Here is a 26180-nt window from a genome sequence, read left to right as displayed (position 1 = left end):
TGAGTTGCTACGGTTTATTGGGTGCTTGGAATGGCCTATAATTGCATCAAGCGACAGAAATCGCACTGGGAGGGCGCTCCCGGGGAAGCTGCTGGGCGGCACTGCCCCCCGTTCATCTCTGGGGTGTCATTGTCTCTGCTATGTGCAGACAGAAGATCCAGACTTCAGGCCAGCCCTCCCTGGTCACCGTCTCTCCAGACCTGAGGAGGTAGAGAGGGGCAGGAGAACACAGGCTCTGGCATTAGCCTGGGGCCAAATCCCAGCTCAAGACTCCCATTTCACAGATGAGGAAATTGAGGCCCAGAGAGGTGAAGTAACTCGCCTAAGACCGCACAGCATCAGGATTTGAACTGGCATGTGTCTGACTCCACAGCTAAGCTTCCCACCCTCTTACCTGGCTCACAGACGGCGACGCACCTGCGGCCCAGCACACGGAGTGGCCGCAGAGACACGGAGCGGAAGGGTGGGCCTGCTTAGAAACTGTAAAGTGCCAGGCAGAGGAGCGGAGGGTGCAGCCCATTAACATCATTCAGCGACGGCCCCCTGGGCTGACTGCACATCTGGAGCCACTGGCAGCAAGGCCTGACGCCCCCCTCCCTATCCCCCACGGGGCAGGGACCGGCCCTGGGAAGTATCTGGCTAACCAGCACCGTCACCACCATTTCATTATTTTAGGGGCCGGAAAATTACTATTCATGACAGTAAACTTAAAGATGAAATAATAAGTCTGTCCTTTCAAAAAGCAAATTGCTCCGCCAGAATATTCATGAGCTGTGACTTCATGGGAAATGATAGCAGCCGGGGGATGATCATTTGGTTAAGTCAGCAGCTAAGGAATTTAGGGAAATGCACTTGTCACTCTGAGGAAACGGGTGATGAATACTTTCCTGTTTGCGGGGGCCCTTAACAGGCGCATTTTTAATGTACTAATTAATTAACCTTGGGACCACTCACATTTCCCAGGAGGCTGAGGCCTCCACTCCTCGAGGGCGGGTGCCGCCAGGCAGAACCGACCTCCAGGTGGAGCCAAAGCTGGTGAAGGTCGGTGGGCAGCTCTAGGCTAGGGACGTGCGCCCCCCCCTAGTAAATGCCCGCGACTTCTCAGTTGGGGGTTGAGTCCCCCCAAAACTCACATCCACCTGGAAGCTCAGAATGACTTTCTCTGGCAATCAGGTCTTTGCAGACGTAGTCAGTCAAGGGTCATCCTGGATTTAGGGTGGGTCCTCAGTCCTGGGTTTAGGACTCGTGTCTCTGAGAAGAGGAGAGACACAGAGACACAAAGACAAGAGGGAGATTTGGAACAAGGGGCCCCCGTGCAGGCAGGGGCAGCACCCGGAGGGAGGTGTCTCCCAGCCAAGGAACCGCGAGGCTTTCTGGCGATACCAGAAGCTGGACAGAGGCCTGGAACACCCTCCCAAACGGCCTTGGAGGGAACCAGCCCTGCTGGCACCTGGAGCTCGCACTTGTGGCTTCCGGAGCTGGGAGCCGGTAAATTCCTGAATTCCTGTTGTTGTTTGAGACTCCCCTGCCCCCACTTGTTAAGGCCGCCCTCTGACCCACCTGCATCCCGTTGGGAGGTGCTGGAGGTGGCCTTTGCCGCGGGTCACTGCAGGGCCCCTCCTCTCTCTGGGCCTGGGGTCTCCCGCTGCAGGGGGCTGGGCCAGAGCTGTGCTTTTCAAACTGGGTTCCCCGTGCACCCACAGGGGCAGTGGGGGCTGTTTCTTCTTGTTGGAGCCCCTCAGTTTCCTCCCCCCACCCCTGCTTCCTCCCTTTTGCTGCCTGGAGAGCTTTTAGTCCTCCCTTACGGCCCCGTTCTATAACCCTCCCTGGGCTGGGGGAGAGGATGGTGACCGAGCCGCTGTGTCCTCAGAAGTCATTCCCCCGCCACAGGCTCTCTGCAGGGGCCTTGAGGGGGCCCCCCAGGAACCGGCTGGCCACCTGCTCGCGGGGCCACGGCTCACCCCGCCCTCTAGTGGCCGCCTCGCGGTACCGCCGGGCAGCCCAGGCAGCAGGTTTGGGCCTCGCAGGGGTGGGCGGCCCTGGCGTGAGCAGAATGCCAGGGTGGCCGCCCCTCTCGGCCAGACGTGGAGCCCTCTTTGCTGGGAGACCCTCCCCAGTCTTTGTGGCCCAGGCACGCCTGCTTGGGGTCCAGTGGCCGAGTCCAGGCAGGAGTTGGCAGGGGTAGGAAGACCGGGGAGGGACGGTCATCTGCTTGGCTGCCACCGGCCAGGGCAGCTCGGGCCACTCCCGGGGACTGTCAGTGCTGGGGCGGGACCCAGGGCCGGGCTGGGACAGCGGGCTGGGCCCTGCCAGCTCAAACCGGGCCTGGCAGCCAGGGCTGGCTCTGCCCCACGCAGGGAAACCCTTGGCGCTTGCTGACTCCCGGCTGGGCCTGGGCCGGACACGCTCAGACCACCCGGCCTTTCTTGTTCCTGAGAGCGACAGTGATCTTGAGAACCTCCCAGAAGGGGTGAAGGTGTGGGCGCTCTCTCTCTCTCTGCCTTATTCCTGCTGCACCCCAAGTCCCTAAAGCGGCACATAGCAGGTGCTAAATAAACACATGCTGGGCGGCCAGGTGAGTGCGCCAGGTGGGGTCTTGGGAAGCAAGGCTGCGTTCAGGTGCACGATGTGCTTTAGGGACCAGCACCTGTTGGATGGGGAGGGGAGGCTGCAGGGTTAGGCCAGCTCTGGGCCGGGTCGTCCCCCCCCCACTCACGGGAAGTGTCTGGGTCTTTACACGCCACTTAGCCCAGACACCCGGGAGGGCCGTGACCTCACAAGGCCACTCTCTGCGGCTGAGACTGCAGGAGGGGCTGATGGCCCGGCATCTGCTGCCCACTCCCCAAAGCTGGGCAGCTGGTCCTTCCTTGAAGGGGGCCCTCTCCGGGTCCACATGGAAGCCTGATCCTTATGTACTAGAGGAGACGGAGGCTCAGAAGGGGAGGAACCCACCGAGGATGTCCAGGGAGTCCTAGGACATCACCCGGCACTGCTCCCAGTGGATGGGGCTGGGGAGTGCAGCGTGGGAGGGGAGCCCTGCCCCAGGCCCGCCGCTGCACCCCCAAGGGGAGAATCATCAGTGACTGGCCTCTCCTCGGAGGAGGAGGTGCCGCTGATGGGAGACCACTTATTTACACCCAGGCTCCTCAGAAATATTTTGTCAACACATCACTAAGGACATCCAGCCTGCAGGGGTCTGCTCTGGCACCGGGGTCAGCCATTAGAGGGGTGGGCAACTCACAGCATGCTAAGTGGTGCCCCAGAGGAGGTGCAACCGGGGCGGTCTTCCTGAGGGAGGAGGTCCTGCGTTCTAGGGAAAGGGCTGGGTTTGCACAGGCTGCAAGGTCAGGAATTGGTAAGTCAGTGGAGACTCAATGGATGAAGGGTGCTGGGCACGCAAGTCCTGGCCGATTCGGCTGATAAAGGCCCCATGAGCTGCTTTTGGATCCAGGCAGTTTATTACTGACATAGTGAAAGGAAGTGGGCTCCCCGGGCCTTCATCCCACACACGCAAAAAGATGACTTTGGAACAGAAGAGGCCACTGACGCCAACAAGAGCTGGGACACCCCACTGTCGAGGAGCCCCCATCGCCCCAGCAGTCAGAGCTATACCTGGCCCCCAAGACAGTCTCTCGGAGTCCATGGGTGGCATCTCCAGTTCTCCCACAGGCTTTCATTTTCTCCTGGAAATCCCCCCTTTGGACTCCATGGGGCCAAAACCAGAGCTTTAAGGTATCCTTATCCCTCAGTTTTCTCCACAGGCTACTCTGTGTAAAGTGGAGGCGGGGGAGGGGACCACAGTCTCAGCCACTGCCCTCGAGCTGACAGCTGCCCTTGACTCCAGCCCTGCACACTCAGCTGCCCCTGGCCACCTCCACCTGGAGGTCCCCCTGCGCACCCAGGTCAGCAGGTGCAGGGCTGCGCTCGACCCCCTTCTCAGCAGCACCCCCTCCTCCAGGAGGTGGCACGGCCTGCACCCTGTCACCCAAGCTGGAAGCATTCCTGTCGTTCTTCACTCTGTTCTTGTTTACAGCTGCCCCCCGCCCCGTCAAGTCTCACCTCGCGTCCTCCTGCCACTGTCTTCCCTGCCCCGTTCAGACCCTCACCCCCACGCCGCATCACTCCTCTGCAAGCATGTGGGAGCTTTCTGACTTCCTCCTGCCTCCAGGCCCCCTCCTGTCCTCCTCCTACCCCCACCTCGCTCGGTCACCACCATCCACACTGCAGCTCCCCACAGCCTCACGACCAAGGCCAGATGCTTCCGTAGAGCTTCTTCTGACCCGGCTCCACTTGCCCCCCGCCCTGTCCTCCCATCTCCTCCCCTCAGCACCATTCCCTTCCGTTCCAGCATGCTCCACGGGCTGCCCATCCTATTATTCTCCACTCCTCCTCCTCAGCCCTCACATGCCATTGTGTCCCATAAGCTCCCCTGGTGCTACCCCACCAGGCCCTGCTTGCCCCCATGGTCTCCTGTCTTTTGAGACCGTGTCGGCACCACAGCCAGCACTTGTATCTGCTGCGAGAGAGCGCCCATTCCCAGGCTATATCCTGGTCTCTAGCCTTAATCATGACTATGTTTTCGGGGAGCAGCAGAGGGTCTGGCTCATGGAGGCTAAACTGGACAGAAGGATTTGGGCATGGTCGCAATGGTCATAAGGGAAATGAGGTGTGTATAAAATGGTGAAGGCCTGAGATGCTGGGACCACCAGCCTCCGAGAACAGGAACTGTGCCGTATCCATCTCTGCTCAGCAAACGTTCTTGAATGAATGAGATGGGAGAGTGCAGGTCAGTCACCTGGTCTAGGTCTGGCCCAAACTGCAGCGTTCATATTTGTCACCCCACAGAAATAAGTGTACTGAGTCCACAGGTCAGCTCCCTCCCATGTGGGTGCTCACGAGCCCATCTGAGTGTGCCTCTGCAGTTCTGCAGCCTGAGCGCTGGGCCGCACCCTGGAGTCCCTGATAGCGGGAATAGGGGTGGGACGGGAGACCCCGCATTTCTAACAAGCTCCCAGGTGCTGCTGGTCTGGGGACCACACTCAGAGAGACTCTGCTTTAAGGCAATGCAGTCCAAAAGAAACACAACAGCAGCCATAGACAATCTAAAATCTTCTGGTAGCCAGAACTTTAAAAAGGGAAAAGAAACAGGTGAAATCGATTTCAACATACTTTATTTAACCCTATACATCCTATTATTTCCACATGTAGCCAATAGATAAACATTGTTGAGGTATTTTTCATGCTCTTTTCCTCCCAACTGTTCAAGATCCGGTGTGTATTTTACACTAAGAGCCCATCTCAAAACGGACTCGCAAGCTCCCGGCTCCCGCGTGGCTGCCGGCCCGCACTGCAAAGCGCGCGCAGGTGCGGGATGAAGGAAGCGGCCCGAGAACTACACCTCCCGGCACGCTCCGGGCGCGTCCCGTGACGCACTTCCGGCGCGGCGGCGCCGCCGAGGCGGCCGCCGGAAAACCACATTTCCCGACGTGCTCCGGGCGCACCCTGTGACGCACTTCCTGCGCGGCGGCGACAGCGCGCCCCCGGCGGCTAGGCGGCGGGGCGCAGCGACGGCTCGGGTCGCGGCGAGTGGCGGCCGGCCGACGGGAGCCGGGGCGGGGGGGCGGCGGCGGCGGCGGCGGCGGCCAGCGAGGGAGCGCGCGGGCGGCCTGGCCCCGCCCCCGGCCCGCCCCGGTGACCTTCAGGGCCCGGGCGGCGGGCGCAGGCCCCGGCGGCGGCGACGGCGGCGCGATGTTCGTGCAGGAGGAGAAGATCTTCGCGGGCAAGGTGCTGCGGCTGCACGTCTGCGCGTCCGACGGCGCCGAGTGGCTGGAGGAGGCGACCGAGGACACCTCGGTGGAGAAGCTTAAGGAGCGCTGCCTCAAGCACGTAAGGCCGGCCGCGGCTCCAGGCCTTCTCCTCCCTCCGCCCCTTTTCCCGGCCGCCCCCGACACTCTCTGGACGCGCCTCCGCGAGCCGGGTCCCAGGCTGGGCGCTTTACCCTCTCCCCTCTGGTTTAACTCCGACGACAGCCCGGGCGGCGGGGCGCTTCGGGAGCGCAGGCTGGGAGAGGCGAAGTCGCCGCCGGAGCGAGGCCTCTAGCGTTTCCAGCATCCGCGCTTGCTGCCGCGGTGCGGTTCCCGGAGCTGGGAATTAGTGCCCGAGGAAGTAGGGACCCACGGGAGAAGTGCCTTCTCCTGACCTACGGAGCCGGCTGCTTGGAGCTGCTTCCTGGGGCTGGCATGGGGGCCGGGGCCTGGCCCTGGCCACTGGTGCCCCGTGGCTGCAATCACTTAAAACAGTGAGGCCGCGGGATTCGTCCCTGCGCCCCTGCTTCCCGGCGGCCTTTACAGCGATTGCGTGGGTAGGTCCGGGAGAAGGGGCTTCTCGCCGAGAGGGCCACTTTCTAAAGTTTGTTCCCACGAAATATTCCTTGTCCGGTTCCTTAGGTTGCTAGTTTTTGGAACTAGTTCTTGGCTTTACCTCTGGAAGCTCCTCGACTCCGTAAGGCAGGCCAAGACATCTATCTAACTGGCTGCCTAAGGAAACTCGATCCTTTGCACCATCTAGTGTCTCCATGTCAGAATTCAGGACAAAGAGGCCACAGCCTCTTGGTGTGCATTCCATGTGATAAGTGATGTATCTATTAGTGGGTCTCCAAGGATAAACTTAGAGTTACTGTTCTAGTGGCTGCCTATAAAATACTGTTGGGTCCCTCTTGGGAGTATGGTTCTGTGGAGTTGTTCTGTAACTGTCAGACGACAGGCCAGGGAGCGTTCTGGTTGCCAGTCCCCTTCTGGAACACGCTGGATGTGAATAACGGTCTCGGTCTCACAAAAGGGGGGAGGGGGATCCAGGCTCACACACTTGGCTGCTTTCTTCTTTTACTTCTGAGCCAGTCAGGTGATTTCACCATCTAGAAAACCACCACGACAGCAGTAAGCTGCAAGGCTGGGAGCTCCATGAGCATGCAGGTTCTTAGAGCCAGGCTCGTTGCTTGTCCAGTACATTTTTTAAAAACCTCCTTGAGATGCTGTGTCTCACCCACTCAGGATGGAAGCTCCTTGAGGGCTGGATTTGTATTCACACACTCAGGGCCAGACTCTTGGTGGGCCCATAACAAACGTGTGGATTAGTACCAGCACACTGCTGAGATACTGCGGGTTCCGTTCCAGACCGCCACAACAAAGAGACCAGCACAATGAAGCTAATCGCACGAATTTTTTGATTTCCCAGTGCACATAAAAGTTATGTTTACACTATAGTCTGTTATGTGTGCAATAGCATTATGTCTGAAAAAGCAATGTACGTACCTTAATTAAAATACGTACCTTAATTAAAAAATAATGCTGTTGGAAAAATGGCACCAATAGACTTGTTCAATACAAGGTTGCCACAAACCTGTAGTTTGTAGAAAACACAGTATCTGTGAAGCGAAATAAAGCAAGGCCCAATAAAACGAGGCGTGCCTGTAAACGGAAATAGATTGTCAATCCAGAGGTGCATGGCCATGGCATGTCACCTGCTGAGTCAGGCCAGGAGAAGCGAGTCTGATAAATTGGTGTGGCGCTGAGTTAAACTCACTGATGGTGAGGATTGGCGTAACTATCCTAACGTTCTCTTATGGAGGGGAACGAAGTGAGAACTCTTTGATTCATGGACACTCGCCGAGGAGTTTCAGGAGCACTTAGGGTTAACGAGGCAGCCGGTTTCCATATGATGCTAATTATTATGTTCCTGGTAACTGGTTATTCCCGTCGCTGTTGGGATGTATCGCTCGGGATGTTTTCTGGCATTGCCCTGCTTTGACCTGAGATTTTATCCACTCTGCAATCTCTCCAGGTACGGAGACCTGAGCAGCAGGGGAGTTTCACAACCAAAGAGCCGACATAAATTATGGGACTCAGAGCCGAGCTGTCAGAAAGTACTCCCACCTCCGTGCCCATCCCATTCTGCGGGCAGCGTTCGCTGCCTCATGAGCCAATCAGCAGGCATCAGTTAGGAAAGAGAGTTCTCAAGTTGTGGACTTGAATGTCACCCTGGAAACCAGTCCCTGAATGGTGTCGCTGCTTTGCTTCTGTTCCTCCTTCCCGGTTTTCCCCTGGTGCCTTCTTTTTTCCTTCCTCTTTCCCCTCTACCTTGAGGGGACACTGGGGGTTTCTTCCCCCCACAGTACTCCTGGGAGTTTTATTATTTTTTATACTTTTTTATTAGGTATATATGTTTAATTAATAAAGTTGCTTTATTATTGAAGGTTTATTATCATAACTCTTACAGAAATGGATTGCAATTGTAGCCTTTCCCTTCTTGGTATTATAGAGATTGGGACCACCATGGTGGTCCCTAGCCCAAGCTTGGAGAAAGGGGCAAAGTAAACCATCTTGTGTAACAGGAGGTTCATGATTTTAAGGGAGTTCCCTCTGCGATGTGGTAGGCGTTTTCTGTGTGTGGTAAACCTGTGTGAAATTGCCAGTACGTAGCCTGCTAGTATGGCTGTTAACGTTTCTTAGATCACATGAAGGTGTACCTTCAAATGACACGTGACATCAAGGGTAAGAGAAACTAGTCTCCGCTCTTGTGGGGAGGAAGCGCTTCACTGGGTGTCAGAGCCTCCCCCCTCCAGCGATGGGCTCTGCTGGGGCTTTTTTGCTATCACAGCCCAGCTTGCTCCATTGCTTCTGCTGAGAACAAAGAATGAAGTAATCATGCATAGTACGGATGACTCATGCTTATGTTTTGTTCCTGGCGCCTGTTGACACGCTGCAGAGTACAGTTTTTTTCAGGAACCAGCATGAGGATTATTTTGGAAAATTGTGTTTCATAGACTGTATTAGGAACTTGGCAGATCAGCTAGCCTGCAAGTTTTAGAATTAGAAGCAGCACACCCAGTACTTCTGGGAGCAGAGCCATTGTGAGATTCCAGGGAGGGGGGCGTTGTCTGTCATAAATGGTCAGAGTGTGTCCTACTATTGGCTGGATTCCACTTTTGTGTCCCCCCACCCCCGCCCCAGTTTTGTGTGCATCTGTGACAGCCCTGAAGCCCTTACGATCCGTTTTTCCTGTTTTCAGTGTTAGATTGCTGGAAACTCCAGTTGCTCTTAAAACGCCAGTGTTGAGAGATGAAGTACAGGCTTAGCTTCTCTCTTTGGGTGAGCAGTGACGTGTGCAGGGTACCTTTGGTGGCAGAGGGAGGTGGTAAGGCGGCCCTGCTTAACTGAGGAAGGCTGTGAGGACCGTGGCACCGGGACCCTGGGGTGGGCATGTCCCCAGCGTCACAGCGGCCTCCCTCCAGCATGGACTTAAGCATCACCCCCTCAACGTGTGTTCTGGGGTTTGTGGGCCGCTGATCAGTGGGACACAACCACGTGCCAGGTGACCCCCTTCGGGCTCCCAGGAGGGGCCCCGCCAGCCACACCTGTAGCTTGCTTTGGGGTCTCTGTGGCCGTCGCTTGGTGAGCTGGGGGCCGAGCCGAGGCTAGTTGTGTCTCCTCGGGGTTTTGTGGGTGTTTAAGCGGTCAGGCCCCTATTTCTTGCTCCCGTGGACCGGCTTCCTCTCTGCTGTGTCTCTCGGCTGCCTCTCATTTACCTTGGAAGGAGGGAAACAAGTGCACAAATCATACTTAAATCTTTAGGTTCTTGGGAAACGACAGCCCTGCTATTTTCACTTTTAAATCACTCTCCAGATCTTTCTAGACTAAGGAAGCAATTCGGGTAGCCAGTAATGACCAGCAGCGTGTTCTGTGTCAGAGCCGTGAGCCTGTTTGGAAGCACTTGGTGGGTCGGTGGCCGGGTGCTGCCCTCGGGGACCAGGTGCTGTGGCGTTTCCTTTGGCTTCCACCGTTGCCAGGGATTCTCTGGTTTCATCTCTGCTTTAATTTCTTAGCTAGTAATAAAACCAGTAAGTTCTTGGTGCGGCTTCGGGTGTCAGGTCCTGTGTTATTACTATCATGATTAATTGATCTGCTGTCTTGAAACAATGTCTATGGTTTTTTCCTCCAGTGCGCTCATGGGAGCTTAGAAGACCCCAAGAGTGTGACCCATCACAAATTAATACACGCCGCTTCGGAGAGGGTGCTGAGTGACACCAAGACACTCCTGGAGGAGAACGTCCAGGACGAAGGTAAGGGCGCCTCGCGGGCCGGGGGTGGGCAAGGGTGCAGCGCCCTCAGCGAGGACGTCCCGAGTGGGGCTGAGCAGGGAGACGCGTCAGTGACACAGTTCCATTTTCCCTTATTGAGAGAAAGTGTGCGCCCTGGAATCAAACAGCAGACACTGAGGCTGAGCGAGCAGCGCGCGTCTGAGAAACCAAATTGAACTTTGTTATTAATTCTGTTTCCAAGCAAAACCAAGATCCCCAGAGCTGCTGCAGGCTTTATTTTGGGGGCTGGAAAGTACAACCGTGGCAGTTGTTTCAGACATCAAGGAAGATGCTCTTAACGTACATACAGCCATTTATTCACTCAGAGGCTTGTGTGTGGAGGCGCTTGGGGAGAAAACTTTGGTTTTCTTGTCTTTTAAAGCACAATTTTAATTGTGGGATTCCCTTAAGTAGTCTGTTTTGGAAATGCTGGAATATCGTTTGCAGACCTCCACAGCGTCTGGTTGGCAAGCCCAGAGCCGGCTGGGCGCTGCCCACATTGTGCACTGTGGCCTAACCACAGCCCAGGTGCTTAGCTCTGAGGGTGAGACCAGGCGCTCCGACCTCACAGACTTTCAAAACAAAAAAGCCCTTAGAACGAGAATGCTGGTCGCCTCTGGTGACCCTCAGCCAGGTTCTTGCGAGGCCTGAGCCTGTGGGTGAGCAGGGGCGGCAGACGTGGGAGCCGAAGGAAGCATGGGGCTTGAATGGATACTCCGTGGAAGAGGAGCCCGGAGGGAACCCCTGCTTTTCGGTCCTTGGGTCGCCTGCCACCCTTTATGCCACTGTATGGATGTAAAATAGTAACCAGCACGGTGGACTTTTTTTTCCTAGATGTCTTATTGCTGATCAAAAAGCGTGTTCCAGCCCCGCTCCCCAAGATGGCTGATGTCTCAGCAGAAGAAAAGGTAAGTTTCAGAGTCTGGAAGTGGATATCTCTGTGAGGGGAGGTCTCCCACATTGAACTTGAAAAGAAACATCTGTACGCTGGTTGTCTGTGGACCCTGCCAGTCCCGTGGTCACAGGAGGTATGGTCATGGGGGTTTTCTGTTGTGGCCGGTTGGCCATTTGACCGACGCCTTTCCTGGTGGCTGGTCTGATAACCGGCTCTGCTTTCGGGGCTGCAGAGAGGAGATTGCGGCACGTTCTCGGGGTCGGGTTTAATCTTGAGCTCCCGTCCCTCCCTCTCCTCAAGCAACTCCTGACAGAAGAAAGTTAGGAAGTCGCTAAAGACCACCCACAAAACAAGGAATACGGATGCAGGGGCGGCAGCGAAGGCTCCCGGGAGCACCGGCCTTCGCGGAGTCAGTCCTTGGAGTTGCCACTTGGCTGAGTCTTCCCTCTGAGGCAGGCGCCCTGGGGAGACCGTGCCGCTCGTTACCTGTGTGGTGGCCGCCCTGGAAGCTCACTCCTCAGAAAGCCTGGTTTAGGAGGCTCATCTGTACCTGGAAGGTGTACTCTGTCAACAGGCCTTCTCCTGCTCTGGGGCCAGGTGCCCGGCCTTTTCCTGCTCTGGGGCCAGGTGCCCGGCCTTTTCCTGCTCTGGGGCCAGGTGCCCGGCCTTTTCCTGCCCTGGGGCCAGTGCCCGGGACAGAGCAGTGCCGTGCTGGGGGGCAGCCACGTGAACGCCCGTCTTTCCTTGGCTCCAGGGGTAGAGTTTCTTACTTACGCTTCAAAACGCTCGGGAGCCTTCACCCCAGAGAAAGCAGGCCAGACTCTGGGCCGGGCTCCGGGCCTGGTGGCGGAGCGAGCTATTTTGGGTCTCCTGTGGGACAGGCGGCCGGGAGGAGGCCCTTCTTATCTGCTGCCACACCTGCCTCGGCATGGCAGGCTGCGGGCACGGCTGCTCACTCCGTCGGGGCCTGCCCCTGAGTCAGCCCTGTTTCCCAGAACTGCTGGGTGGATCCAGTTCTCGGGTTACCGTTTTGGTCGTTGGCAACTATGTGAACCTTGGTGACTGTGAACAGCGGGTTCCCATCACCCCCACGGCTCTGGGTAACTTGCAGGGTTGTGGCCCTCACCTTTTTTTCTGTGCGTATTTGTAAAATGTAATATTGTAAAATGTTAATGTCTGTTTTTGTGAATTATTATTAATTTTTAAAGTCAAAGTAGCACGTGCATTTAGAACGTCAAATAATGCTACAGATATTCTAATAAGAGTCAGTAGCCTCCTGTCCGTCCTGAGTCACGCACTCGAAAGGCAGCCCCTCGGAATTCTTTAGACTGCGATTCTCTTTCTGATTTCTGAACAACACGTCTTATTGTTATTTCTTGGATTCTCAACTTTAGGCGCTATTGGCTGCTTCTTGGTGGTCTGGGTAGCCCCTCCCCCAGCCTCCCCCCAGCTCTTCCCACGAGTGTCAGATCAAAACGTTGGTTAAAAGATTCAGTCCCCGTTGTTGTTGCTATTATGTAAGCGTTGCTTTCTGCAGTGAGCAGCTTGCTAAGGTTAGCTGTCTTTTTTTTACGTAGAATTTTGTTTTTCCTGGAGTCAGTAATTGCTTCCTTGTGTTGTTTGTTTTCTGTAGGCTTATCACTGATATTTCAGATTCTGCACCAAAATTGATAAACCCCTCTGAAAACAGGGTCACAAGTGTGAGGCCATCTGCTGCTCCCACTTCCTGGGAGATGCCCCTCAGATCCTTCTGTCCGTCCACCCGCATCAGTTGTGCAGCCCAGGCTGGCCCGCCTCCCTCTGTGCTGGTCCTCCTGCGTCCCCCGTGTCTGCGTGTTCCCTCACCGCAGGCCTGCCGGCTCGGAGCAGCCCCGGGTGGTGCACTGCTCACTGGGTCCACGGCGGGTGGGCTCAGCTGGGCCCTGAGCTTGGGAGTTGCTGTCAGGTCTGCCTCCCTCTCTGGAGGCTCTGGGGAGGCTCTGCCTCCAGCTCTTTCAGGTGTTTGGTGGAATCCAGTTCCTGCGGTTTGGAGGGCTGGGGTCCTGTGTTCCTGCTGGCTGTGAGCCGGCGCCACCCTCGGCTCCTGGAGGGCGTCTTCAGAGCCAGCCGCGGGAGGTCTCATGCGTTGGATCCCTCTTGCTTTGAATCTCGATGGCCAGAGTTAGCCCCGTCCTGATGAAGGGCTCGCCTGATTAGGTCAGGCCCACCGAGGGTCACGTCCTTCAAGTCGCTGTGCCCTGTGATGGGACCTAACCCCAGCGTGAAACCCACCCGCTCGCAGGCCCAGGGCCGTGCAGCCGTGGTTGCCAGGAGCAGGGCCACGGGGTGCCTTGGAGCCGTCTTCGCCTTGTGCCTGCTGTGGGGTTGAGTGTCTTGCTCTTGACGTGTTCTTGGTTTGGTGGGGCCAGACCCCCTCTAGCATCGAGGAAGAGGAGGGGGTCTGGAGGCCCTGCATCCAGCGTTCGGTGGCTGCTGAGCGAGCGCCAGCCGCTGCGTGGTGGAGGACTTGGCCCTGTCTCCCAGGTGTCTGTGTGGCGGGTGGGAGCCGGTCAGCTCTACTCTGCCTTCTTCTGTGCTTGGTCTGTTTTCTCCTCCCTGATTCCATCTGGAATTTTTAGGATCTCCTGATAATCCTTCAGAGGTCTGAAATTTCATGGTTCGCTTTGATGCACGTCTTTCCCCGTTCGCTGTGCCTGGCACTTGGAAGCTGGAGTTTCTGGAAGTTTTCTGGATTGTTTTGGTTAATTTCCTCCCCTCGTTTTGTCTTTTCTCTTTCTGGACCTCCTGTTGGATGCTGGACCCGCTTTCTGAGAGCTTTTTAAATTTTCCAAGTAGACTCTTGCTCTCAGATGACCCCCCGCGGCCTCCTGTCGCGCTGCTGGCCCTCTGAGTGCTGCGTCACAGCGCGCTGTCTCTTCGGGCGCCTCTCTTTCCTGTCCGCCTCCTTCCTTCACCCTCTTTTACTTCTCCTGCTTCTGTTTTGGTCTCTGTCGTTCACGTCGCAGGCTTTCCTCACGTCCCCGCCAGAGGCCCTGGGAGCTCACTGGCTGCTCGGTGCCTGGCGGGTCGTGCCCGCCCACCTGCAGCTGCCCCTCCTGCCCAGCGTCCCGGGAGCCGAGTGGCGTGGGGCTGGGCTTGGCGTCAGGATTAGGACAGCGCCTCTGCCCCCTGGGCCCCCTGGCTTGGGCTTCTCGGCTCCTGCAGCTCGCTCCCCCTCCCTGCCCCACCCCGTCCGGCGTGGCCCTCGGGCCCCGGGGTCGCCCGGGCTGTCCTCCATGCCCTCGGTCTCTACTGCCAGAGCTCTCCTCATCCCTTCAGCTGTTTGCCGTCCTCTGAGAACTCGGTGCTGTCTCTCCCAGTTTTATTTCCTTTATTCTTTTTGTTTCTGCCATCTCTGTTCCTTCGCCGTCGCATGCGGGGGTTCCAGAAGGAGCAAAGGTGAGTGCGTGTTTCCGGCCAGTCTGCGCGGTCCTCTGCGGTCACCCTTCCAGCCGTCACTCCCACGTGATGGTCATTCTGTGGCCGCAGGAGGCAGTGTCTGTCTTCCCTGTGTCCCGCACGGCCACACTCGAGCGCCAGCAGGCCGCGATTGTGTCCACTGTCCCTGAGGCCACGCACAGAACCCTCCAGAAGCCTCCCTGCTCATCAAGGGGTGTATGGCTCCAGCTCCCAAGGACACTCATTCTTTCCCTGGTTAGAGCTAGTTACTCAGCAAACATAGTTTTGCCTTTTGTTGCCCTTTACTCCTTTCCGACTTTCCAATTACTTTTCTGTGTTAGAAAAAACAAGAGCAGAAAGCCCCGGATAGAGATGCTATCTTCCGAGCCACCGCCAACCTGCCCTCCTACAACATGGACCGGGCCGTGGTGCAGACCAACATGAGAGACGTGAGTGCCCGCGGGGCCTGCGGCCACCGCCTGGGAGCCTTTGCCACCACGTGGGGCTGCGGGAGTTCCTGGAAGCCCCTGGGGAGCTGGGCGAAGGGGACACAGGAACTCTGTGTACTGTTTTGGAGCTTCTTGTAAACAAATGAATTCAAAATAAAAAGTTTGAAAAGACGTTGAAAGGCAGGACTGAAAGGATAGATACTATGGGAAAAGTGTTAGTTTTGTCCTAAGTTTGGTAAAAAGCTTTCAGAAAGAAATCTGACTCTTGTTTATCTTGGATTGGAAAGTTCTAAGTTAACAAAGCTGAGTGCTCCCGAGTGAGGGCTGGGCGGCAGTGGGGGACGGCCACCCCCGGGACTGAGGGCCAGTTGAACGTCTCCACCTCAAGCCGGTTCGGCTCAGGAACACGCCTCTCCAGGATCTCTTCCAGAGAGTTCCTCATTGATCAGGTCATTGGAACCTGGGCACACTTGTCTCTTCCCAGCCCGTGTGTGTGTGTCTCTCACGATGGCCGAGACTTATGGGGGTGGGGGGAGGGGGCTGGCGGGGGGGGTTCTAATGACATTCCCAGCAGCCCCCCCTTTTTGAGAAGATGAATCGGCTGCAGGTGAAAATTAGAGACCTGCGTCTGTGGAGCCCGTAGAATCAGTCACTTTTCTTCAGTGAAGCCAAAGGAGGACTCTCAGCTCACTTAGTGACCAGTGGGCCAGACGCTTTCCTCGTGGGCTGGAGGGCTGAGCGACATCTCCAGGTGTTTGTGTGTCTGTGTCGCCGGCGGGAGGCCGTGTCACAGCCTGTCCGTGCCAGCCAGAGCCTCTCCTTCGCCCTCCTGAGACGCCTCGTTCCTGTTCTCCTCAGTTATCTGGACATCGTGTGGCTCACAGATTTGGAATTTTAGGACAGGGCGTGTCATCTCAGATCCAAGTAGCTTTGTTGGGCATCTTTTCCTCTCTCTGCAGTTCCAGACGGAGCTCCGGAAAATCTTGGTGACTCTCATCGAGGTGGCACAAAAGTTGCTGGCGCTGAACCCGGACGCGGTGGAATTATTTAAGAAAGCAAACGGTAGGGGCAAGCCCCAGGGTGGACGCTTACCCTCGGCCGTTCCTTGCACGTGGAAAGGGCCAGTAGGTGGAGGCTTGGTGAGCCGCTCTCACCGCCGTCCCGTGTTCACGCAGGCGAGAGCTGATGGTCCTCTCTCGGGTTTTCTGAGCTGTGAGGGATTTGCCACAAACGCCTGGTGCTCAGACGCGGCGGCGGCGGCCCTCCGAGGGGCCCGGGCAAGCACCCCTCGCGCGGCCGGGCGCTGCCTGAGGCCCTCACAGTGCTGTGTCTTGCCCGCAGCCATGCTGGACGAGGATGAGGACGACCGCATGGACGAGGCGGCCCTGCGGCAGCTCACGGAGATGGGCTTTCCCGAGAGCAGAGCCGTGAAGGCCCTGCGGCTGAACCAGTACGTCCTCGCTCGCCAGACGCGGCAGGCTTGGTCTCGTGGGGTCCCCCGTGGGACCCAGACCCTTTGATTGAATTGTTTCCAGTGTGTGTGAGTGTTTAAAGAGGACCTGAAATGCACGTCCCGGAAGTAACTTGACTGGGCATCTCCAGGTGTGTCGGGGCAGTTGGAAATCAACCACTTATTGGGAACGTGACGTATGATGATGGTTCTGCGCGTTTCACTGGGCTGTTGTTTTATGGGAACGCAAATCAAAGCCTGTTCACAGCAGGGCCGTGGACAACTCTAGAAGTGTACGTGGTGGTGTCCTCAATAGTCTCCTGTAGTTTCTTTTTCTTTTTTAGTTTTTTTAAATTTATTTATTATTTTTGGCTGTGTTGGGTCTTCGTTTCTACGCGAGGGCTTTCTCTAGTTGCGGCGAGTAGGGGCCACTCTTCATCGCGGTGCGCGGGCCTCTCACTGTCGCGGCCTCAGTAGTTGTGGCTCACGGGCCTAGTTGCTCCGCAGCATGTGGGATCTTCCCAGACCAGGGCTCGAACCCGTGTCCCCTGCATTGGCAGGCAGAGTCTCAACCACTGCGCCACCAGGGAAGCCCTCCTGTAGTCTCTTGTTTCTAGTTACTTGCCCTTCATTTATGTTCAGATCTAAAATAAATCATCTGTAACTGACGGATGGTCAGTGGGGCTGTGTTCTTTTTTGCTTTGGACCCAAACTCTCGTGTGTACTTCCCAGGTTTGGTTTCCTTTACTTTGCCCGTGGGTTTCCGTGTTCTGGCCGGGGCCTCAGGGCAGTTTGGGGCAGGGCCAGAGCTCCAGACATGCTAGATTCTCATTACAGGGGTCGGCAGCTCGTGCTAGGGAAGCCGTGAAGTCGGAGAGGCTTTTCTTGGGGAAACAAAGGCCCTGGTTCCCTGGCCTGGGGGTGCTGCACAGAGCCCGTCTTTCCTTGCAGCATGTCGGTGCCCCAGGCCATGGAGTGGCTAATCGAGCACGCGGAAGACCCCGCCATAGACACGCCGCTTCCAGGCCCGGCCTTGCAGGGAGAGGCGGGCGCCGAGGCCGCCCCCGCCGCTGCCGCCGGGACCAGCGCGGAGGACGAGGAGGCCAGAGACGAGCTGACAGAGATCTTCAAGAAGATCCGGAGGAAAAGGGAGTTCCGCGCAGACGCCCGGGTACGTGTTGACGGGCCTGGGTCGGGCAGGTAGAGGTGCTGGTTCTCCCGAGGCTGCGTCGTGCAGAGGAAGCTGCAGCCACATTGGCGACCGCAGGCTGAGCCGCCGGCCCTGTAGGAAGCGAGGCCAGGGGAGGAGTCTGCAGACAGGCCTGGGGCCCCTTGAGTCCCCGGGTTCAGCTTGAAGTTTTCCTCACTGGCATCCAGGTGGCTGTGTGTTCCTCCGAACGGTTAGTGCACACACCTGTCATCTTCTGAAAAACTCACGATCGGGTCCTGTCTGTATTATAAGTGTCCTCGAGCCGAGGGCTTGGTCGGGGGTGCTGCCCAGAGACTGGAGGGCCACCTGCCCACCTTGTGGGATGGCCTTGTGAGCAGGGAGGCTGGTCAGGCTTCCGGCCGCCAGGTAACCCGGCGTCTGTGGGGTTCAAGGGCCCGGGGTCCCGATGCCTCTGGCTGTACTTGGCCAGCTGACCTTAGTGTGCATCTTTACGGCCACCTCTTCACTGTCACCTCACGTTTGATACTTTTGCGTCTCTCTGTTCTTTCTCACTGTTCTCTTCTTTCGTTAGGGTTTAATTTTAATTTAACCTTCTTGGCTGTTTTTCATGTTTTGAGGATGTTCTGTGTTTTTTTCAGATCGTAGCTCTGTCAGCTCCAGGCGTTAGGACTCCGTCTGGTTCCTTGTGTCCTCCTGATTCTGCTTGTGGCCTGGTTTTCTCAGGGTGTGATGCCTCATCGTGGGCTCACCTGTGGGCTTGTGTTTCCGTGGGGCTCCCCAGTGGCCGGGCCGTGGGGTGCCCTCTGTGGTTGATTCAGAGCTTGCTTCTGCGGGGTTGAGCGGGACCTCGAGTCAGGGGCCAGCTTTCGTGCTAATCATCCGGCAGGGCTCCTGGGCCATGCAGAGTGTAACCTGCGGCGCTGGGGTGTGGGTCTTCCCCTGCCCCTCTCTCTGGAGAGGCAGACCCTGCTCAGGGTCCTGGCTTGAAGCTCCAGCCCCCGCCCTTGCATGGACCCAAGGTCGGTGTCCTGTGTGTGATGTTAGGCCCCAGCCCCGCCCTGATGAGGCCTGTGCCCCCATCCCCCCAAGGCACACCCTCTGGGAGGCTAGTCTGTTGTTCCTTTGTTTCTGTTTCTTCGGGATTTTCCCTTTTTGAGTTCTGCTATGTGTTCAGAAGTACCTGTGTTATTTTAGTCCCGAGTTTCTCGGTCCTGAAGGAAGTGTATCTCGTTGGCTTAGTCTTTTGGGGAGCCCAGCCCAGGCCTGGCACTTGGGCCCCTGTTCGGGAAGGGCAGCCTCTCCGTGGGTGGGTCCTTGTGCTGTCGGGCCCCATGCTTTCTCCTGTGGGGGTCCTGCATGGGCCTCGTCAGGGCCGCCGCCGGGTAGTTCATGGTCTTGGTCACCGACTTAAAGGCCTTTCCTCCTCTGGGTGTCGTTCTTGACCACCTTAACATGCTCAGTTTCCCAAAAGGGTGTCAAGGCTTGAGGGGCAGGGCCTTTGATCCTGTACCAGTCAGGGGGATGGGCCGTAAGGATCAAGACGTTCGTTTAGATCCTGGGGAGACTGGATTGGAGAGCAGGGCGTGGACTTGGCACCCAAACAGACGTTTTGCTGCCTTGCACCCCCTGCTCCCAACACCCCCCCCCAACACCCCCCCCCCCCCAGCTGTAGACAGGACAGTGACCGAGCAGAGCCTGTGGGCACAGGGCCCCTTGCCCAGTGCTGGGAAGAAAGGCAGGCGGGGCATCTGGAATCACCCCCAGATGTCCTGGGGCGTCATTTCCTGGGCTGGGACAGAAGTCTGGAGAGAGGATGGTTTTTATTGAAGCCAGTGGCAAAGGCCATCCTGTGCTTGGGTTTCAGAGTAGATTCCGGGCGATTTTGTATGACGTTGACATCAAAATACTGCCGCCTGGGGGGCTCTGCTCCCCGTGCTTGCTCGCGGGGCCCTGGAGGTAGGAAGGGGCCCAGGGAGGCTGAGGAAATGGATGCCAGGCAGGAAGCACTGACTTCGGAACTCGCTGCACACAGTGGGCTCCAGCCGAGCACCCGTCCTGACCCCCCGCAGCTGCTGCTGCTTCTGGTGGGTTCTCTTTCCAGACCGACAGCACAGTGGAAGGGGTGGCGTCCCCGAGGCCAGAGAGCGCCGGGGCCGCGCAAGCATCCACACGCTGACCCGAGGGGCCGGCGGCGTGAGGCCAGCCGACATCCGCGCACAAGCGGGGGGAAGGTGACGTCAGGGCCTTAAAGGGCACGGTCCGACCTTCAGAGAATTAAGAGAATCCTTCGAGACGTTGATGAAACCTTTACCTTTTTGTGCAGAGTTGAGCCTTTCGAAGGTTGTAGAATAAAAGTCAAGGATAAAGTGAAGGAATGTGTCGTTATGTGACTCTTGTCCGAAAACTGTACCCCCAAACATGGGGCGCTTGGGTCATTGTTCCCTCCAAAAAGCAGCATGTGTTTAACTTGCAGCTTAAATTTTGTTAAATACGTTCAGAATTAATTTTAGTTTCATTTTTTTTAAAGATAAAGTGTGTCAAAAATCACTGACATTTTTGTCTCCGCTCAAATGGGAATTGCTGATGTGGCCTCCCTCTGACACGCTCGTGCTGGATGGCGAGCCCTCTGGAATAGGCTGCGTGACGTTGTGAAGACAGTTCTACCCAGTCAGTCACGGGGACACACCTAGAGGGACCTGGGGTGGGAAAGCGAGCCTCTGGCCAAGAGCCGGCGCGCCCTCCACCTCCCGGCTCCGTCCCTCTGTCGTTCAGAAAACCAAGAAGCGTTTCAGTAAAGCTGTAGAGAAACAGCGTCTTGAGAGAGAAAACCCCATGGTGTTGCTTTAAAACACCCCCTGCCAAGGTGCCGCTCGTGAGACGTGGCTCAGCCCCACAGCCGTGCTGCCGGGGCCCCCTGAGCACGGCACTGAGGCCTGCGGCTTCTCCTCTAGGCCGTCGTTTCCCTGATGGAGATGGGATTTGATGAAAAGGAGGTGATGGACGCCCTCAGAGTGAGCAGCAACCAGCAGAGCGCCGCCGTGAGTACCCGGCGCGCCTCGGTGACGCCGCGTGCGTCCTGAGCACGCGGTGTGCTTGGTCACCTTCCCGCGCAGTCACTTACTTGGCTTTTGAAGTGAAACAGTGGGGTAGATGGTTCAAACAGTATACCATTTTTTACATATTGAGAAAATCCTGGGCTTTGCCTTTCAGAAAAACGTACATGTTCTGTGGGTGACTGTGTTACACCAACGCTAAGATGGTTCCCATCCTGTGCACACGCGCCCACGGCCAATGGAGAGCTGCCTGGGGAGGGGCTGGGGCGACAGCTTGGTCCACTTGCGGGAATAGAGCCAGTCTGGCCCACAGGAACCAGGGAGGCGAGGTGGGCCTGTGCTTTAGCCGTTCCTGACTCACTGATGGGCCAAGAGGTGCTCGCTCACGCCCAGGGCCGCTTCCCGCGACAGAGCCCAGGTGTGTGGTGCGTGTCTTAACTTCTCCCAACACTCGGGTGGGTGAAGCTGGCGCCCGGTTCAGGGCCTGGAGAAGCTGCAGCCGTTACCTTGCGCTGCGGCGCCAGGACCTGCCAGGAAAGCCAGGCTGGTGCTTCCTCTCTGCGGCCCGTCCTGACGTGTGTAGCACCTGAGTCCGGGCTGGGCTTGCTTTTCTGTCAAGGCCCCTGATGGTCAGGGCAGCCCTGGGAGCTGCCCAGGAGCCCTGGCTGCAGTGTTTGGGTTGATGGGGTCCGGAGGGCACTAACAGCTGTCGCTCTTGTGTTTGCAGTGCGAGTGGCTGCTGGGAGACCGCAGGCCCTCTCCTGAGGAGCTGGACAAGGGCATCGACCCCGACAGCCCTCTGTTTCAGGCCATCCTGGACAACCCCGTGGTGCAGCTGGGCCTGACCAACCCTAAAATCTTACTAGGTGTGTGCCTTCCTTGCGCTTGTGCAGGGGCGGGACCTGCCTGCCACACAGATGTCACTGGACGATACCACAGCCGCCACGCCCCAGCAGCTGCCCCTGCAGGGTCCCGGGCGGCTGCAGCCCGAGTCACTGTAGGGCCTGGAAATCAGGTGGTACTCGTGGTGTGACAGCCTCTTGTGCGGCGACTCCATTCAAGGAGTGAAAAACCAGTTAGAGTGGATTATCTAGTCTGGCAGAGTGTAGACAGCGCCCAGCAGCTTAGGGCCGCGTGTGAGAAGCTAGCTGTTGGTTGACTGTAGCTCTTACTCTTTGTAAGCGTTTCTTTGGCACTTGTTTTGACTGTGAGATAGAATATACATACAAAAGCGTACATAAACTTTGTAACTTTGAAGAGTAATAATAAAACTAATAACCGTGTTCCTGCCACGCGACTTCAGCCTAGAGTCCCTGGGGCGCCCCCGCCCCCTGCCGTGGTGACCACGCGAGCGTTTGCCACTCCTCTGCTTCCTCGGCCGTGTTGCCGCGGTGTCTGCGCGCTCCTGTGGCCGCTCCTGTTGCAGGACGGTTTCCGCAGGCCTTGTGCCCCGGGCCGGGCTGGCGGAGCCCAGGCGTGTGTGTGTGTGTGTTGAGCCTGCTTTCCAGAAAGGGCACCCCCCCCGCCCCCGTCCACAGCAGCTCATGTCCCCTGCTGCTGGCCTCCCCGGATCAGCCGCCCAGGCAGGCACAGGTGCTTCTGCCTGCTTGGCTGTTTCCCTGATCTCTAAGGCCCAGCCCCTTCCAGAAGTTTCAGCCTCTTCTAGGACCTCTGCTGGGAAAGGCCTTCTGCCTGACTTGTGGCTGCTTTCCCTGTTGGATCGTCTTCTTATCGCTCAGAAACTTCTTCATGCCTGCCACGCACTCATCCTTTAACAGACATTTAGATCTCAAAGATCATTCGTCGGTTTCTGGCTTCTTTTTTTTTTTTCTTTTTTTCTGGCTTCTTTATTTATCACTTTGATGAACAGATGTCCTGTATTTTAATGCAGCTGAATGTGTCGGTTTCATTGATGATGTAAATCTTTAAAGAAAGCCCTCTGATCCCAAGGTCAGGAAAACCTTCACCTTTATCTTTTTCTAGTAGTTTTAAAGTTTCTTATTGAAGTCCGTGATCTACCTGGAGGTGTGTGTGGCTTAAAGTAGGGAATTTTTCTCTTTGTACCCACATTCTGTACTTCCGTGATGTGTCTTATCGTGAGTTTATTTTCGTTCTTTGTACCAGGCGCTCGGCAGTCCTTTCCACACTGAAAGCATCTTCCCGCCCTCCTGCTCCTCAGCGACCTCAGGAGATTCATATGTTCTACCTGGGGTCTGTCCAAAGCCTTTTCTAAAGCGATTCTTTTAGTACCTGACCACTGAGTGTGTGATTTGCTGTAGGCTTTTTTTTTTTTTAATTTCTGAAGATATAATTGGTCAGATTAAGGAAGTTCCCCTTTCCCTCCAGTTTAGACGCTAAGAGTTCTTAATCATGGATAGGTGGTCAGTTTTGCTGGATGCTTTTTCCCTATCTATTGAGATTACCGTGTGGTTTTACATCTGCTAAATTGAGTGTTTCTCCCATTTCTAAAACAAACCACACGGAGCGAGTGCCACCCAGTGTGTAGGCTCTGAGTCGGTGACCTGGACAGGACACACACTGGCCCAGAGTGCTGCCCCCTCAGGCCCCAGGTCCCAGGCCTCCTGCAGTCGCCAAGTCCCCAAGTCCCCGCCTGGAGAGAATGACCTGCCTGTGAGGTCACTGGCCTGTGGGCACCCCTGCAGCTACACACTTCTCTCAAGACATTTCCGGTAGGATTTTTAATGACCTTTATCTCTTTAGACGAAGTAAAATAGTCATTATAGAACATTTGGAAAGCACAGAAAAGCTCGAAGGAGTAGAAGTCACCCCTCCCTCCTCGGGGGGTTTCCTTGTGGTCCTGCGGGTCTGGAACTGACGCAGCCACGCCGCAGGGCAACTTCATCGTGCTGATTTTCTCATCCCATTTGATGCCTTTTCTCTTGGTGCATGTTTTACTCTTTTAAAAATGAGATTTTAGTGGGTACAGGTGTTTTATTCTATAGATGTGTCACGTTATTTAACAAACACTGTTGCCCTGTTTCTGGTCATTTAGATTGTTTTTCGTTTTGTTGCTTCTGAACCTACTCCTACTCCACCTGCTCTGGGTGCAGCTCCTGTTCCCTAAAGACAGGTAGCTGGAAGTCACATGACCCGGTCAGAGAACGCAGACGTTCAGGCTCTCGGTGACGTCTTTTTTTTTTTTTTTTTTTTTTTTTATTTTAAAATTTATTTATTTATTTATTTTGGCTGTGTTGGGTCTTCGTTTCTGTGCGAGGGCTTTCTCTAGTTGCGGCAAGCGGGGGCCACTCTTCATGGGCCACTCTTCATCGTGGTGCGCGGGCCTCTCTCACTATCGCGGCCTCTCTTGTTGGGAGCACAGGCTCCAGACGCGCAGGCTCAGTAGTTGTGGCTCGCGGGCCTAGTTGCTCCGCGGCATGTGGGATCTTCCCAGACCAGGGCTCGAACCCGTGTCCCCTGCACTGGCAGGCAGATTCTTAACCACTGCGCCACCAGGGAAGCCCCTCGGTGACGTCTTGACAGCTGACGGGGCCTCTGTCCGGCTGAGATGCCCACCCTCACCCCCACTCCTCGCACAGGGACCCAGAGGCTCTGTCTGTTCCTTCGAGCACTTTTCTTCCGGCCGTTGGTGTTCTTTCACTTGTCCCCTCTGCACCGTCCGTCCGTCGTGTTTCAGCTGCCTTGTTGATCTTAGAGCTTTGTTAACGGCTCTTTATACATTAGGAGCATCCTTGGTCGCATGCCGCACTTTTCATTTTTAATGCACGAGACGTGCAGAAGAAAGTCCTTCCTCAGATAAATCTTCATCTCTGGTTTTTCGTATTTAATGCTTTTTTCATCGTTTTGTGCAGCTCTCTCCTCCTTCTGGAATTACTTTTGCTAAATCCACTGTATATTTCGTTCTCTCAGATGCCACGTCATCTCTGGATTCTCTTTCTGATATTTTTAACTGGTTTGCAGAGGATTTTAATCAGGAGGGCTGGGGGGGGACGGTGGGTGTCAGGTCGTAAACGTAACGAAATCAGACTTTCGCGCTGAGCCCTGTGCCCTGAGCGGCTGTGAGCACCTTGAACAAACGCTTCCCGTGAAGCCCGTAAACTGGGACCACTTTCACTGACACGGTTTGACGTTGGCGGACGTGACAAGGTCTGGCCTAGAGCCCTGCTTCCCAGACGTGAGGGCAGCCGTCCGCCCTGCGGGCGCTGGTGAGCCTCCACCGTGTGTCTGGGCTGCAGAGCTGTTTGCTGGGAGCACCTCTGTTTGTGGGCGGACATTTTATGGAAGTGTTTAGAAATTCAAAGTTTTCATTACAAAGAACTGCTCATTTTTAATGTGCTAGCTTTTTTTTTAAGTCATTCCTTAACATTGAACATTCTGATTTTTCCAATTAGGTATTATTAAATTGGCAGCAGTATCCTTATGTAAGTCTTCTGCATCTGACTGTTTTGTCAGGGTAGGACTGGAAGTGGAGTTACCGAGTCACAGGCTGTCACTATTTTAAGATTCCCGGTAGCTGGTGCCAAACTGCCTTCCAGAATCGCTGTGCCCGTGAGCGCGCGGGCACGCCGCCCCGCCCTGCCAGCAGCAGTGCCCTGCGTCAGCTCCCTTGATCCGCAGACTAGACACTGCCGGGTGGCGGCTAGAAGGGGTTTCTGGGCCCCCGGCTACAGAGGGCGTCCCCTTTAGTTCCTGCAGCCGCACGTCCGGGTCTGCGGGGTGCGGTCCCTCAGGCAGCCCCGTCGTGTCCCCGCAGCCTTTGAAGACATGCTCGAGAACCCGCTGAACAGCACCCAGTGGATGAACGACCCCGAGACGGGCCCGGTCGTGCTGCAGATCTCCCGCATTTTCCAGACCCTGAACCGCACGTAGGCCGCGTGCCCCAGCCGCCGGGCCCAGGAGGGCGGCCTCTTACTTCCCAGCCGAGGGCTGCGAAGAGCGGCCAGACCCCGGGGTGCCCCTGGGCTGGGGAGGGGAGGAGGGCGGGCCGGAGGGGGCCCCAGCCTGGGTGTTGGGCGCCCGGCCGCACTCGTGCTTGGATCTTCCTGCTGAAAAACCTCTGTGGCGGCAGCGCGCTCGGCCGTGCCTCTAGCCTCTGACAGTGTTTACAGACAAGGCCGTCACCCCGGGAAGGGGTCACCTCCCTCCAGTGTCCCTCTGGGCTCTTGAAACGCTACTTGAATTGACCTGTAGGCGCTGCTTGTCGAGTCCACGTGTTATTTGAAAGCTGGCATGTGTCAACCCGAAGTGTTCACGTCAAGGGTACTAACTTAAGTAGGAGAACTCGCAGACGACTTTTCTTTAATAAATAAATTCCCCTTTTCCAATTTTCTGTCTCGGTCTTATTTCAGTGCCAGAGAGGAAGCTGCGTGCGTCCTGGTGACGTTCGCACGCTCGACACAGAGCACGCGCACCGCCTCACCCGGGACGCTTGCTGCCGCCCCGCTGACGCTTTCTTGGCAGACTCGCATGTCTGACTTGGAGTCGAGGGCCCGTGCCGTCACCTCGCCGGCCTGCGTTCCCGAGTCTCCGACGGTGGAAGCTGGGCGCCACAGGGACTTGCCCTGCCTGTCTCTGGCCGCCGTTGTTTTTAAACATCTGTGTTTTTAAATG

The 26180-nt window shown here is 56.5% G+C and overlaps 1 protein-coding gene across 1 annotated transcript; it reads left to right on the top strand.

The window, feature by feature from the left end:
- The first annotated feature begins 5580 nt into the window (after positions 1-5580).
- Positions 5581-25895, top strand: UBAC1 (UBA domain containing 1). Its single transcript, XM_057548501.1, has 10 exons — positions 5581-5886; positions 9997-10117; positions 10970-11043; positions 14810-14917; positions 15877-15979; positions 16259-16367; positions 17319-17538; positions 20490-20576; positions 21319-21457; positions 25324-25895. Exons 1-10 carry the CDS (start codon positions 5749-5751, stop codon positions 25437-25439), a joined length of 1215 nt encoding a protein of 404 aa, XP_057404484.1. The 5' UTR covers positions 5581-5748; the 3' UTR covers positions 25440-25895.
- The last annotated feature ends 285 nt before the right edge of the window (positions 25896-26180 follow it).

Source organism: Balaenoptera acutorostrata, chromosome 6 (assembly GCF_949987535.1).
Source record: "Balaenoptera acutorostrata chromosome 6, mBalAcu1.1, whole genome shotgun sequence".
Taxonomy (NCBI): Eukaryota; Metazoa; Chordata; class Mammalia; order Artiodactyla; family Balaenopteridae; genus Balaenoptera; species Balaenoptera acutorostrata.
Note: the sequence above shows the minus strand (reverse complement) of the source record. Positions and strands in the feature narration are given on the sequence as shown.